Source organism: Saccostrea cucullata, unplaced genomic scaffold (assembly GCF_032062105.1).
Source record: "Saccostrea cucullata isolate Sc308-1 unplaced genomic scaffold, CSIRO_AGI_Scuc_v1 ctg192, whole genome shotgun sequence".
Lineage (NCBI taxonomy): Eukaryota > Metazoa > Mollusca > Bivalvia > Ostreida > Ostreidae > Saccostrea > Saccostrea cuccullata.
Window position 1 is genome coordinate 35,666 of NW_026932625.1, and position 15,603 is coordinate 51,268.

Sequence of the window (15,603 nt, forward strand, 5' to 3'; positions counted from 1 at the left end):
AGTGAATAAATAACAGATAAATATTGTCTCCTCAGCTATGCAGTCCCACGCTGTGGTTTCTGCAGGAACTGCATTTGCATTTTTCCCACGTCCATGTCTCAATGAAAGTTTTAAATTGGCTGAGGGTGGAAAGTTCCCTAGCATGATTTGGTAAAGAATTCCACAGCGTAGCAGACGCATAGCCGAATGACTGTTTTCCATACCTAGTGGTTCTTGGCCTAGGTAATTTCAGAGTCTTTTGATACCTAAAATTGTATGTGGAATTTCGCTGTTGAACTAAATCTTGCAGGAACAGTGGGCTTTGCTTGTTCATAATTTTGAAAACTTCAAGGGCCATGGCTCTCATACGCCTGATTTTCAGTGAGAGGAGGTTTGATTTTACTAGTAGCTGGTCATAACTGCTTGTGTAGTCATTATATAGGAATCTTAGTGCTCGCTCTTGAAATTTTTTTTATTTATTTTGCAATTTTGTTCACTGCTAAAATGTCATACCAGAGGACAATAACTAAAGTTGGACATTATAAAGGAGTGATAGATGGTAAGTTTACCCAGTTTACAAAGATGTTTCCCGACACGTTTTAACACATTTAATTGTCGAGCTGCTTTCTTGCAAATATTTGATATATGAGAATTGAAGTTTAAATTAAAATCAAAAGTAACACCAAGCAGTTTCACTTCATCCTCACAGGCAAGAGTTGTACCATTCAAGTTTAAAGTAATGTTTTTATCATGCGTCTTTTTCCCCAGTGCTATTGCTTGAAATTTTTCTGGGTTTGCCTGCATTTTATTAGCTGAAAACCAATCGATGAGAGTGCCACTTTCCTTTTGAAGAGTAGTAATAACATTTTGTAAGATAGGATCTGATTTGGATAAGGTGTTGTCGTCTGCATAGTTGTACAAGTCTGAATTCTTTACAAAATAGAAAATGTCATTAATGAAAATATTAAAAATAACTGGCCCAAGAATTGATCCTTGAGGTACACCTTTCAAGATATCCAATAAGGTGCTTATATTTTGACTAATTTTGACACACTGCTTTCTGCAAGATAAATAGTTCTTTATTAGATCTACCGCAGGTGGGGAAAAACCATAAGATTTTAGCTAGAGCAGAACAAGATCATGAGGGAGGCAATCAAATGCCTTGGATAAGTCCATTAAAATAGCAGCAACATATTTATTTTCATCAAGAGCTCTCTTCCAATCCTTGGTGATTCTTAATTAGGTCGATTGGCAACCATACCCTGATCTAAATGCCGCTAAATAAGGGTTAAAAATTTTCTCAAAATAATTTGATATTTGAGTGTTGATTGCATTTTCAAAAACCTTGGAAAGAGCTGGGAGGACGCTTACTGGTCTGTAGTTTCCCTTATCTAGGACGCTGTTCTTTTTGTGAATAGGGACTACTTGGCATCTGGGAAAACTGAGGATAACAACGATATATTTACAAGTTTGGTCAAGGGACTGATAATAACAGGCGCTTTGCGTAATGTAGTAACTTTGGGGAAATCCCATCTATGCCTGTAGCTTTTCTGGTATTGATCTTACTAATTTGTTTACTTATAAATTCTTCATCAATAGATTTGAATTGGAAAGATTGATCACTGAGTTGTGGCAAGTTTTCCCTAATTGCTTTAACACTTGGGTGATTATCGTCAGTGCTTATATTTGAATTTCCTATGTTTTTGGCCACATTAACAAAGAATTCGTTGAAGATTCCTGGTATTTTGGATTGGTCAGTTTCAATCACATCATTTTCTAACAAGACTGTATCTTTCTGTGCACAACTGCCCTTGTTTGTTAAAAAGGGTTTAATAGTGGGCCAGAAGTCCTTAGATTTCGGACCACCTGTACATCTTTCCAAAAAGTAATTATTAACTGATTTATTCTTTAACTTTGTAACATAGTTTCTTTGAACTCTATAGGCTTCCCAGTTCTTACTTGACCTACAAGCTTGGTATTTGTTGTGTAGCATTTTTTTTGTTATAGATAGCTTTGCGTAGTTCTTTGTTCATGTATGGAACCTGATTGGGTCTTATTTTTCTCATTTTCATTGGTGCATGCTTGTCTATAATGGTTACAAACTTGTTGGTAAAATCAGAAAACGCTAAGTTGATATCATTATGGTCCTCATAATAGAAATCCACCTGCGCAAGATCTGATATAAAAGATTCTTCATCAAAATTTTTAAAGGTACGGCATCTCTCCCATTTGCTATCTGGTTGTTTGATGTTGCATTTAAATTGAACACCTATAAAATTATGGACATCACTGAGGCCACAGCTAAAGTTGCATATCTTGTTAATTTTAGTATCATCTTTAGTCAAACAAACATCAAGCAGACTTGGTTTAGTTATTCTGGTGAAACAAGTTGGGCCTTTAACTAGATTTGTAAAATCAAAAATATCACAGATGTCTAGCAAAGGGGCGCTTTTATCCTTATCTAGCAGATCAAAATTCATATCTCCTATAAACATAATGTTATCGTATTTTGTAGTTATTTTGTCCACGTTTTGCAAAAATCATCGTAAAAAGTAGAATTATGAACATTTGGTGGTTTGTATACACTAGATAAAAACCATTTTTGACTATCAACTCTTGTTTCCAGGCCTATTGATTCTAAAATTTCAAATTCAAGTTGCTGAGAGAGGAACGAATGACAGCTCTGCATGGGAGATAGCATTAGGGGGCATCACAATATTTGCACATCACTAAAAGTAGCATTAATTTTCATTTGTATACTACTTTCTTAGATTATGGGAAAATGGAACCTATGTCTATTCATATTAAGCCAATAATTACCTTAGCTAAAACTTGAAGGTTTGAACATCCTCACAACTTTAAGGGCCCCATGACAATGTGTGGACTAATGAATCCTGAAGTGAAGATGAATTTTGATATTCTACTTAGAGAAAAAAATCCCTTTTTAGTAATGAAACGATAATGGGACAATTCTTCTTTTTCAGTCCATACTGAGGCAAATGTCTTGCTTATTACCTGCTTACCACAAAAAATATTTTTTAAAGTTTTTTTTTCCGTTTGTGGTCAAGATTTAAAAGGAGTTGGTGAAAGTACCCTTCCTCATTCTCATCCACTCCTTTGTTGTTTTTTTTCTTCAGTTTAATAAAATTTACAGATAAGAATCAGCAAATTAATACATTCTTTAAGAATACAATCTCTCTCTCTCTCTCTCTCTCTCTCTCTCTCTCTCTCTCTCTCTCTCTCTCTCTCTCTCTCTCTCTCTCTCTCTTGCAGTTATTTTTTTTTTATCAGTCTGTTCACGTTCCCTGGTATTAATTCTTAATAAAATACACAATTATATTGAAATCAGAACGTACATCTTCAATTATTTGAGAAAGGGAAGTATTCTAGATGTTTATTACGAATATTTATTCCAACAACTGGCATACGAAACATTTTAAGATCGACTTAATAAGAAGACGAGCACTAGAGCGCATGCGTTGGCTTTCATAGATACAAAATGGCGCTAATGAAAAGACTTCAAAAATCTGCGGTTGAAATTACTCCAATAGATATCACCCATAATTTAGAATCTTTACAGTTTGAAAGCGCACTGAATGATGACGAAAGACAACTACTCGTTCTTAGGAAAAGATCTCACGCACTGGTAGTAACTATGTGTACACAGGCCACATTTTTCGCCAATATTCTTCATGAAGCAAGGTGCGCTAATTTAAAGTTTCATATGTAATTGTGATGCAACATAAGAATTGGATTTAGAATCTGTTTACATAAATTTATGTACATGTGTTCAAAATTTAATTAGTTTAATCACTGCATATTGAGTGGTTGACATAATCTTGTATTAACATCTGGAATATATCCAGAGAAATGGCTAGAGGGTTATACAACACCAATCTTTAAATCAGATAATCCTAAATTACCCCAAAACTATAGAGGAATAACAATAAACAATAGCATAGCAAAACTTTTTAATATCATTTTAAATAACAGGCTTAATACATATTTAATAGAACATAAAATAATACATGAAACTCAAATAGGTTTCTCAAAGGAATCCAGAACATCAGACCACTTATTCGTAGTAAAATGTCTAATTGACAAATATATCAACACTGGCAATAAAAGGCTATATGCTTGTTTTGTAGATTTTCGCAAAGCTTTCGACACAGTTATTCATGAAGGCATAAAATTAAAACTATTACAATTAAATATAAACGGGCTGTTTTTTAACATTTTGTGCAACATGTACAGACATAGCCATAATCATAATATGTTTTACGGTGTGACCGTTGGGGCGAGCGCAGTTTATTTACTATCATAAACCTACATATGTACTGTCTGTCATTCAAGAAAAATAAAGCAAAAAGAAGAAAACAAACAACAAAAGATATCATTTCCCAAGCATCGGGATCGAGATTCGCAAATTCTCAGAAGTTTCCGACAAAATCGGAAATACCCGAACCGTTGAAGTGACGAAAGTCTGACGTCAGAATGAGATAAAATGTTTTGTTGACTTAGAACGCAAACACTAGTTTTATGGAAAAGAGATTGCATTAAATCGTTCTTTTCATGCAAGTTGTTGTATGTTTAAGCCGAGTTTCACGGAAGCAACCGACATAACTTCGTGAAAATTCGTAAGTTTCCGGTGACGTCATTTGTATCATTTCCGAAGGGCAAGGTGAATGCCGGTGTTGTGGCATGGGGGTATTTTTTTGAATAAGGTAAGGCAAAATCATTTCGTTAAGATTTCGGTAAGAAACAATGTTCCTTTAATTTTTTTTTTACTATTTTTGATTTATTCGCGCAAGGGACATTGGGTAGTGCAGGAATTCTGGGAAGGTTGCACAGAGAAATTTGGCTGACGTATGTACAGATTTCAATCCGAATTTCCTCTGTTCATACACGTTAGTCTATTGAGCTCGCTTCGCGAGCGTCGCTTCGCGACGCTCGCTGCGCTCGCTATAAAAATAGGTAACAAATTAACTCCCCCATATAGACCAGAAATAGGAGTTCGACAGGGAGACGTATTAAGCCCAAATATTTTTAAAATATTTCTCAATGATTTTTCCAGATTACTTGATGAAGAAAATACTGGACATGCTTCTCTTTCTGGAAAGAAAATTTCCTCACTCTTATATGCTGATGATCTTGTTTTATTATCGGATAGCCAAAAAGGACTGCAAAACAAATTAGACCTACTTTACAAATGCTGTACAGACTGGTGCTTAGAAATTAATACAAGTAAAACCAAAGTAGTGATCTTTAATAAAAGTGGTCATTTTATTAATGAAAAGTTCACACTTGAAAATTCCCTTATTGAATGTGTAAACAAATATAAATACTTAGGTATTATTTTAACCTCATGTGGATCCTTCAAAGAAGCAAGATCTCATCTATATTATAAAGCGCTTAAAGCTTCTTTCAAATTATACAAAGACCTAAAAGCTGTTCATCCTCCCATCAAAACACTCCTACATCTTTTTGATCACATGATAAAGCCTGTTGCATTATATGGCTGTGAAATTTGGGGAACCCTTACAGCACGCATACAAGATAAAAACAAACATTTATACGATATTTTTAAAGAGTGGGAGGCAGAAAGCTTAAATATCAAATTTTGTAAATATCTATTGGAAGCTGGGAAGAAAAGTACTAATATTGCAATAATTTCTGAACTGGGAAGATACCCTATGTATTTTTCAATTATTCAAAACATCTTATTATACTGGCATAGGTTGCAATCAAGTCCAGAATCTTCCCTGTTACATAAAGCATATACAGAAAATATTAACCTTAATCAAGGCAATATTAACTGCTGGTACAAAAATGTAATTTATTATAGTAAGAAAATTAATCTCTCATTACCAGAATGTAAAACATACAAAAACACATTTTTAAAAAAACAAGTTAAGAAACATTTGAAAAAACACTTCCTACAATATTGGAAAATGAAACGTGAAGAGGGACTGGAATCTGGAAAACTTACTACTTATTTTATGTTTAAAGAAAATTTTATAATGGAAAAATATATGTACATTAAATCTCATAAAATAAGAAAATCCATTTGCAGATTTAGAATAAGTGCTCATGACCTAAGAATTGAAAAAGGCAGATATGAATCTGTAAAAAATAATGCTGGTCAAAGAATCCCCTTAGATAGAAACAAAAGAATATGTTTAATGTGTAATCAAAACAATATAGAAGATGAATATCATTTTCTTACTGAATGCCCATTATATACTGAGGAGAGAGATAAATTTTTTCGTGATATCTCATTACTAAACAAAAATTTCATATTATTATCAAAAGGAGACAAATTTCTCTGGTTAATGTCTAATGAAGATAATCTAATTATTACAAAGCTAAGTGAATATCTTGTCAAAGCCTTCAAAATAAGGCATAATGCCATGAGTTTTCATAAATAATGTTATAGACACATATTTATTTGTAAACTGGGATATATGTATATTGATAATATTGATTTTGATTGCATGTTAATTAACAATTTGATAACCCCAACTGCTGCATCTACATGTCCAGTTACTTGTAATATTATATCAGATATATACATGTGTGTGTATGTGTGTTTATGTTTGTATATGTTTACTAGCTATATAGTATAACCTTTCTTTTAGAACTTTCTATCTTGTCATTGTAAGAAACCTTTATGCCTTCTGGGCCCAAAATTGGAAATAAAATTATCTTATCTTATCTTATCATAATCATGAAATAGTGCTACATAAGTTTTCACTATGCATTGTTTTTTTATTAACCATGGCAAAGCCACAAGATATAAGGACTGCTTTTTTAAGTACATGTACAGTATGTTGAGAAATAATTTTCTGTTTGTTTCAGGCAAATAAAGAAACAAATGAAAAGTCCTCAGAAGATGACAGCCAAGATCTTGCAGGACAAGGATTCACGAGACCCACTAAAAGTTGGTATCATTGGATGTGGCCGTGTCGGCAGCCAGTTAGCTCACTGTTTGTTAACATATGGCAGAGTGAATCCAAAAGACCTTAAAGTATCCACCAGACGACCAGAAACACTGGGTAAATTTAATCTAAAGAGATGTAGGATTGCTCCCTGCTTCATTGTTTTTCACATGTAGGAAAAGTGCATGGGGGTCCATAACCCCAAGTCTCTGTGGTTTTTCACGTTATATTAGTAAGAACTGGATACATTTAGAGCCAGAATTAGCCATATCAATTAAAGTGATCAAGCTCTTGTTTAGACTTGAAAGTACACAAATAATCAAAGTTTTGCTGTGTCATTTTCCCCTCTTCTATTAGAAACTGAGATTTAATGGTTTCATCTGGAAAATTTCACACAAATACTTGGATGAAACCTAATTGCATTAAACCTAGCAGTGGGGAGAAAAAAATGCCCCAAAAAGGAATAATCCTGAATAGTATACTAGTTTTAATGTTATATATAAATATTCATGCTAGTTGAGATAAATTGCAACTTATAAACTAAAGGTAGACATGAACAATTGTTTTAAATTTATAATGGTATCATGTTGTCAATTTTACAAGGCAAGTTACCAAACCTAATGTACCCAGCTCTTTACCTGCATGAATATAAACTTACTCTAGAAAGATTTTTTTGGACAGTAAATGAATCAAATGTACTAAGTAGAGAGTCCTTGGTCTAAATCAAAACCATTTCAATACATGCACAAATCATGATCCTGTCCAGAACTTGGGAAACATCTGCAAATAAGAAATCTAGATAAGCAACAAAAATAATTGATTATCAATTTTTTCATTTCAGAGTACTTACAGAATAAGGGTGTTGACTGTTTTCATGACAATATAAAACTAGCCTCTACTTCACATGTGGTGTTCATCTGTGTACTGCCATCTCATGTACAAGTCGTGGCGGAGGAAATCAAAGAACACATTCCTACACACACCATCACCTACAGCTTTGTCGCTGCCTACTCAGTCCAAAAACTCAAACAAATTCTACAGACTACGAATATACTAAAACCTGACCTAACATGGACCAAAGAAAGTGAACAAAATTCCTGGGACTGTTCAGAAAATGTGAATACTGCTCTCGAAAATCCTGTTACAGTTGAAAAGACATGTCCATTTGGAAATCTTAGATCTGGTAGGTCTTTTTTTTTTATTATATATCTTTTTTCATCACTGGCCAATCCATCCCCTACCCCAGAAAATCAGATTTTTTTTTACATGTTAATAAATCATTAAATTTAAATTGGAAAAAAAAACTTTCAATTAAATAAAAATGTTTATGTCAAAATGCACCAATTACAGAATGTGTGATTTTGACCAATGAGAAGTTCGGGGAATTGATGATATTTGCTCTCCTTAATATGTGTACAAGTCTACGACTGAACAAGGCAGACTGCTTGACAATTCTTCACACAACACTTTTTTGTGACATCTCGGAGGATAAACTTCAGGAGTCTGACTTCATCAAAAAGAATCAAGATATGCACGGGTAATATAAACACTCCTGTGCAGAATCAGTCAAGATATAAATGGATAATGTTAATGTACATGTAGTATCAAAGCCATTGCAGTAAAGCATATTAAATTTTATAGCAAGTCCACAGTAAATATACAGTGAATTCTTACCAGATCAGTTAGTATAACAAGTTACTCAAATGCTTCTCAAAAGGTCTTAGTTTTGAATTATTAAAGAAACCTTTGTAGTATTCTTTTACCACGCACACTTGACTTGATGTTACATATTTTTAATATATAATAATTATTAGGTATGTGTGGGGTTATGATTTTTTTAATGAGAAAAATATGTAACATCAATTTCCTGTGGTATTTTCAGGGTTTTCCACTTTTGACACATTATCAAGTTTGTTTTAAAATTTTGTTTCAGCCTAATTCTGTAAAATGTACCTGTATTTTTAGAGTATTCCCGCGGTTTGACTTGGTGAAGGTATCTCAGGTGAATACATCTGTGCAGAAGCGTGTGTCGACCAGTGAACATTTAAGAAAGGCTTTCATAAACAGATATCTGACAATGTTTGAAGAATACTTGAAAAGGAAAGCCCTGCTTGGTCCAGACATGGATGAAACTTAACTCAGAGTTTTGTGCTAAATTGTAAGAGCTGATACATATCAATAAATAAAAATTATAGTACCGGGTATATTCATTTTTTTTTTTTATTAAATCAACATTTTTTATAATTTCATAATCATTTTTAAAAACCCATTAAATTTCTTTAACATTGTACACAGATTCAAATATATAAGTCAACAATAATAAAACAAATTGTAATAATATTCACACTCTTACAAAAACAAAAGTAATTGATCCCACATGAACATTAATTACATGTAATTTCTCTCACATACATAAATTACTCTTGCATATGAGCAAACCATAATTACACTTGCAAACACTCTATACATACTCTCACATAACCAAGTTGTAATTACTTTCAAAAAGTTTATTGATTCATTAAGAGGATTGTCATTTGGGTTGATCTGAACTTCTCCATTCACTTCGTACGTTATAATTCTGTCTGTGGAGTAGAAAGGGTATAAAAATTAAACACTCTTTTCTGACCTTAAACTTTTAAAATAAGCATTGGTATTTGCTCCCTGTGTTCTTTTTTTTTTATTTATTTATTTAAGAATTCTATATTATCTTTTCAGTTGAATTTATTAATTAAATATATATAGATAGATAAATGATAAAAAAAATAGATATCCTTCATGGAGTTTAAGTTAACAAAATCTTTAAAATTTACAGTACATGTCCTAGAAAAAAGTTTTACTATGGGTAAAGTGTGAAGCAAACTTGCACAAGGGCAGAAGCTTTAGACATGTACTGTACTACTAAAGGATTTCATAGTCTGCTTTGACCTTGACATCTTCTGACCCTTAACCTTTCTTGTACCTATGGTTCACTGTACATCATTACCTGAGGTCACTTGTGGTCAAATAACCCTGAGCAAAATTAGACCAATGGAAGAAAAAAGTTTTTGCACAGTAATTTTCTTTGACAATTCACCTGAACATTCTGTGAGTAATAGCAGAAATAAAATATTTTCCACTGAGGTGATTTAAGCAAGAGTTATTCTCCATGTCCGCCATTCCTAGTTCCCATCTTTAGTCAACCAAGTTCAGTTTGTTTTACTGGTTATTGAGGTAAAGATAACACCATTTTTCTTATCAATATACATTTTGTTAAAGCCTCTATTAATTCATAATTTTAAGATTGTAAATATTTTCCCCCATATATTTCTTGCATGCATATTTAGAATTGGTTGCTCGAAGAGGAAAATTCACTGCTTTGCCCTACAGGATGGCGGCTGCTAAGGGGAAAAACTCCTAGGCAAAATACCTCATAGGAATTAAAAGGATCTATTTTCAGATAAGATTTTGGACAGAGGAGACTGCACAACCTTTCCACAAGAGCATATGAACCATACTGGGTCAAGAGAATAGAAAATAAAGAGTTTTCATTGAAAACTGTTTTAATCATTTTTGACCTAAAAACTTGGAACAATCATGAATGTCAATGATACTTTGTGTGTGTAAAACATTATCACACTGAGGCATGGGGTGAGAAAATATACTCCAAACACATAGTACCAGCATTAGATTGACAGACTGACTTATGTAAGATGTTGATAGAAAGAGCCCCGTGATCAACTTACTTTTTACCGAATTGGGTTAATCCGATCACATAGATAATCAAAATAAAAATCCTTATATAAGGAGCGTAAACCACAGTGTCTTTGGTCTCCTCACTGGACAAACCTTGGTTGTAAAACTCCTCCCTATAATACAAAAAATTACCTTTTTACAAAATTTCTTTACCTGAAGCAGAACAGGTCTACATCACATGAAATATTTTAGAGTATAAGCACATGTATTTAGACACACCCAATTTATGATCAAGTGCATAATACATTGTACTAGAAATAAAATAACAGTTTCTGATTTACTTTCTTGTTTCAACAAGAATTAACAAAAAGGTTTAGCCACCTTAGGAATGTATACATACCCCTTTAACTTTTTGTCATATCTGGCCCTTTTACTCTCGTTTATTAGAACATTATAGGCTTTATTCAACTCCACAAAGTTCTGAACATCTTTTGTTCCACTGTTACTGTCTGGGTGCATCTACCAACAGTACAGAAACATAGGTTATCAAAGATTACAAAGCTCACCTCGACGAATGTTATCAGTGTAAGTAATGCAAATCTCACATCATATTTTCTTAATATTTAGTATTTATCCTGACAACAATATTCTGTTCTGCAAGTTCTGTTTAACCCCTTACATGGCGTATACACATTTCTACACGTCTAGCATGAAAAACATATATAGTGTAAACAAATATTCATAACTTTGTTAATACTGCATATCTAGGACTAGGAAGTTCATTGGGATTGATCTGTTCCAAAAACTTTAACCTGGTCTCTTGTTTGGAAAATAAAGTCAGATCCAGCATCCGAAGCAAGTCTGTGAGTGTCCATCCCCAGATGCATCATCCATGCAAGTTTGGTTCTGGTAGGGCTTATAGTTACTTGGGAATGAAAATGTAGGTATCCAGCATCCAAAGCAAGTCTGGTAGTGTCCATCCCTAGATGCATCATCCATGCAAGTTTGGTTCAGGTAGGGCTTAGAGTTATTTGGGAACGAAAATGTAGGTCAGATCCAGCATCCGAAGCAAGTCTGGTAGTGTCCATCCCTAGATGCATCACCCATGCAAGTTTGGTCCAGGTAGGGCTTATAGTCCCTTGGGAATGGACCTGCTCCAAAAACTTCAACTTGGTCACTCATCTGGAAAATTTAGGTCAGATCCAGCATCCGAAGCAAGCCTGGTAGAGTCCATCCATAGATGCATCATCCATGCAAGTTTGGTCCAAGTAGGGCTTATAGTTACTTGGGAATGGACTTGCTCCTAAAACTTTAACCTGGGACGCCGACCCCAATGCCGGAGGTATAGCATAAGCTCATCTCGACTTCGTCGAGGGGAGCTAAAAATGCTTCTTAGCTCAAAAATAAAAAAATATATCCAAGAAGTTTTTATCATAAATTAAAATTGTCATTATATATAGTCAATGTCTATTGATTAAGTCACTCTTTACCGTTTTACACAATTCAAAGTATGCCTCCTTGATTTCTTTACTAGAAGCATCCTTCTTTACTCCCAGTATCTCGTAGTTTGTGGGCGGTTCCTTGCTTGTTGTCCAGAAACATTGCCTGAAAAAAGGGAGGTAAAATGAGGTTTTTTGAATGTATATACATGTATCAAATGCATCATTAGATCATTAGATGGATTATCTTATGTTTGAGTTCAACATCCTTATTCATGTACTAAGGAGAGAGACCATGCTCCAGGGCGACAAAGCTTGAATGAGCTCACTGTTGATCTCGGTTTCACTTTCCACTAAAAATTCCTTTTGAAAAGTGAAACAGATCAAAAGTGAGCTCATCTTAGTTTTGTGACCTCAGAGCCTGGTCAAAAAACATCAGACACTTATTCAGAAAATTAAATTCAAGTAGAGCATGCAAAGTATGCTTGGTGGTGCATCATCCCTGCAAGTCTGATCCAGGTACATGTAGGTTTAACAGTTCCTAGTCAATAAAAGAAACTACTCAAAAAATCTCCACTGTCCATTTACCTAGGTACCCCCAATGATGTTACAGATATGTGTCTAACATTAGAAATATATAGAAATAAAATTAAAGTGAATAATTTTCAGCAAAAGTGTAAAATCAATGTTCCCATGTAAGAAAATGTAGTAGATATGTTCCTATGTAAGTTGAGTTAATCCTAGCTACTGATCATCTCAAGAGTTATACTGGCCTATTCTACTTAATTTTGCAGTGGCGGATCCAGAAGTTCATGTGGGGGGGTTTTGAGGCCCAAAGGGCCGAAGGGGGAGGGCATGGGAGGGGGTGTCCCCCTCCCATAGGTGGGGGTTCGGGGGGCCTCCCCCGAGAAAATTTTGTTTTAAATGGTTCTAAATGGTGCATTCTCCAGCATTTTGGGGGTACTTTTTGTAGCTTTTTTAAAGACCGATCATCACAAATTTTTAATAAAATGTTTTCAATTTAATTTAACTTTAACACAAGACTTTAGGCTTTGTTTAAAAAAAATGTTAAGGTCAAGATCTAGTAAATAACTTTCTTGGTGCTAGATCCATTATGACGTCATAATCAATTTCAACTTTCTTTTTCCCGTACTTTACATCTTTGGCAGAATTATGTAGAAAATGGGGTATTTCCATGACATTCAATTTGAAATCATATGAAAAGTAAACTGGATACCTTTATTAAATTTGATTTTGATTTAAAGAAGAGGCATGAACATACAAATTACTGTTTTCTGAGAGACTGTAGGCAATCTGGATGCATTTCCTATGGCGAGTATGAAAAAAACTCCCATATTCATGATTGGTTTTCTTAATTTTTCATTGAAAATGACAGTTTAGAACACAGTTTTTCATCTTGTTTACCTTCAATTTATGCCCCGAAACACCTCATTTGACCAAGCTAAAGTTGTAAAGCATCAATAAAGGAATTTATTTTTCAAATTTGATAAATCTGTAGGCACCCTTCATTTACTAGATCTTGACCTTAAAACTAGGAATGCAAGCAGTTGACTTCAAGTTGTCTTAGTTTACTTTAAATGCACCTACAATTAATTTAGTCATATGTCAAGCTAACTTCCAAGATACAACTAATATACCAAATTTTTAAACACTAAAAATTTAAAATTGAATTCTTTTCAGAATCCCTAACTTGTGCTTTTCAACTTACTAGAGTATATACTGTCAATATGATTTGGAATATAACCACACGTCTACAATTAATGAAATTACAAACTGTCTTAACTGAAGAAAAAAATTACATAAACTGGAGAATCTGTCAAAACTAGAGGGGTTTGCTAAGCCAACCTGTTTTTGTAAAAAAAAAAATACATGTACATGTATATTAATTTAATTTTAGAACGGTAAAAAAAACCTGCATGAATAATAGTTTATTCATAGTTTAAAAACATGCATTTTATCAGCAAAAGAATATTACTGAGCAGCACCGTAACTTTGCAGTTTTCTGTTGTTGGTACCTGACTACATTGTACTGTGACCTTGTGACTTCACTAGATGCACGGACTACCCGATCTCTGAGGCACTCTATGTTGATTACCTGTGTATTGTGTGCGTTCAAGCGGAAAGTGATTTCCTGTTACGTAGTGGATGTATATTTCACAGTTGTACAAACAAAGGGTTTATGTTTATTAGAGTCTTATCAATGCAACAAAATGATAAAATGACACTTGTAAAAAAAAAAAAAAAAAATCAATGAGCAGGGGGGTTTTCCCGAACCCCCCCAAACCCCCCTGAATCCGCCCTTGTTTTGGGATGACACAAAAAATCAAAACTGGTGTAAAAATATGCTGAAAACTTGAATTGTGTATATGCAAGTCATGGAAAAATTATTTTAAGAAAAAACATTCGGGAAAGGCAGAATTATAACCATGGGACAGCTGCAGATTCTTGTGACTGCTAACTTATGTTCATGAGACTCCAGGTGAATGATGAATTCATTTGACAGTTCTATCTAAATCACCCTTTCCAAATCAGAAATGTGGGAGGAATTAACATGTTTTGAAGCACCTTGTGTGTTTGAAGAAGTCTGTGAATGCTCTGCTCACATTTCGTATTGTAGCAATGGTTTTAGTGTGATTATTGGTCTTTATGCTCATGTTTTAATGATAGAAATAATACAATATGTGACTTTATGATTTATCATGTCATGTTACCCTTTCACTGCCAGGAGGTTTTTACAAGGAGTAAAGGCAGTGACATTCTTGGAGACTGCAGACTTGATACAGTACATGCTAAACACCGATTGGTTATTCCATTCTCCACTACCTGTTCATTTTCTGAAAAAGAAAAGTTGTCCAAGAAATTACATTTACAAAACGAAATCTGTCTAATATAAAATTAGCATAAATGGTGGTTCTATAATTTTGCAAGCGAAATTTTGATCAGAAAACGTGGATATTACATCTTTAACCACACCGACAACCTATAGTACATGTACAACAGCGGGTAGATAGATATCAGATGAGCACACTGTTAATAACATGACTATCCGTGATTGAAATGTCTCTTTACAATACATATAATTTGTTATCCTCCTTGCATTTATTTGATTCATCAGTTGCATAACAGTTCCACCCTTCAGTAATTAGTTTACGTCTCCAAGTAGATACTTACAAAGGACATGCAATGTACACACGATATTTTTGTTTACATAACTGGACCAAACAACCGGATGCTTAGTGAAGGAAACTAAAAATAAAACCAATGTCCTACAAGATTTTTTCCGGATTGATATAATGTGGAATGCTGTCAGTGCCCTTTCTTCTGTTTACATTTTGAAATGATTATATCCTAGTAGTTTAAGTTAATTTTAACATTTTATCTGAAGCATTAAAAATTCCAATGCAGTGTACAGGGGTAGATATAATTCAATTTGCCACCCTCGGCCTCCCCGACAATTACTAAATTCAGGGGCGTAGCAACAGGGGGGCCAGGGGGGGCCTGGCCCCCCCACTTTTTTTCCCTGAGCCTTACTTATACTATAGGAAATGTTAATT

The 15,603-nt window shown here is 34.0% G+C and overlaps 3 protein-coding genes across 3 annotated transcripts in view; 2 read left to right on the top strand and 1 right to left on the bottom strand.

Annotated features, from left to right (window-relative positions):
* Nucleotides 1-3,442: 3,442 nt before the first annotated feature.
* Nucleotides 3,443-9,114, top strand: LOC134235662 (NADP-dependent oxidoreductase domain-containing protein 1-like). The gene is made up of 5 exons (XM_062717800.1): nt 3,443-3,681; nt 6,838-7,034; nt 7,759-8,100; nt 8,268-8,454; nt 8,883-9,114. Exons 1-5 carry the CDS (start codon nt 3,479-3,481, stop codon nt 9,052-9,054), a joined length of 1,101 nt encoding a protein of 366 aa, XP_062573784.1. The 5' UTR covers nt 3,443-3,478; the 3' UTR covers nt 9,055-9,114.
* Nucleotides 5,442-15,603, top strand: part of LOC134235664 (uncharacterized) — a 54,551-nt gene continuing 44,389 nt past the window's right edge. The window contains exon 1 of the mRNA XM_062717802.1: nt 5,442-6,577. Coding sequence (XP_062573786.1) covers nt 5,472-6,407 — 936 coding nt within the window. The 5' untranslated portion in view covers nt 5,442-5,471 and the 3' untranslated portion in view covers nt 6,408-6,577. The remainder of the gene's footprint in view (nt 6,578-15,603) is intronic.
* On the bottom strand, nt 9,152-15,302 carry LOC134235665 (dnaJ homolog subfamily C member 4-like). Its single transcript, XM_062717804.1, has 6 exons — nt 15,221-15,302; nt 14,761-14,883; nt 12,080-12,194; nt 10,990-11,108; nt 10,640-10,762; nt 9,152-9,499 (listed from the first exon to the last, which is right to left on the bottom strand). The coding sequence occupies exons 2-6, from the start codon at nt 14,835-14,837 to the stop codon at nt 9,448-9,450; spliced, it is 486 nt and encodes a 161-aa protein (XP_062573788.1). The 5' UTR covers nt 14,838-14,883; nt 15,221-15,302; the 3' UTR covers nt 9,152-9,447.

What these genes read in the sequence shown, in the direction of transcription:
- LOC134235662 (XM_062717800.1), top strand. Translation starts at nt 3,479, where the DNA reads ATGGCGCTAATGAAAAGACTTCAAAAATCTGCGGTTGAAATTACTCCA. An exon ending in CAGACGACCAGAAACACTGG is followed by an intron (nt 7,035 to 7,758) that starts GTAAATTTAATC and finishes TTTTCATTTCAG; the next exon opens with AGTACTTACAGAATAAGGGT. An exon ending in AAGAATCAAGATATGCACGG is followed by an intron (nt 8,455 to 8,882) that starts GTAATATAAACA and finishes CTGTATTTTTAG; the next exon opens with AGTATTCCCGCGGTTTGACT.
- LOC134235665 (XM_062717804.1), bottom strand. Translation starts at nt 14,837, where the DNA reads ATGTACTGTATCAAGTCTGCAGTCTCCAAGAATGTCACTGCCTTTACT. An exon ending in AACCTCCTGGCAGTGAAAGG is followed by an intron (nt 12,195 to 14,760) that starts GTAACATGACAT and finishes CCCTTTTTTCAG; the next exon opens with GCAATGTTTCTGGACAACAA. An exon ending in ACTTTGAATTGTGTAAAACG is followed by an intron (nt 11,109 to 12,079) that starts GTAAAGAGTGAC and finishes TACTGTTGGTAG; the next exon opens with ATGCACCCAGACAGTAACAG.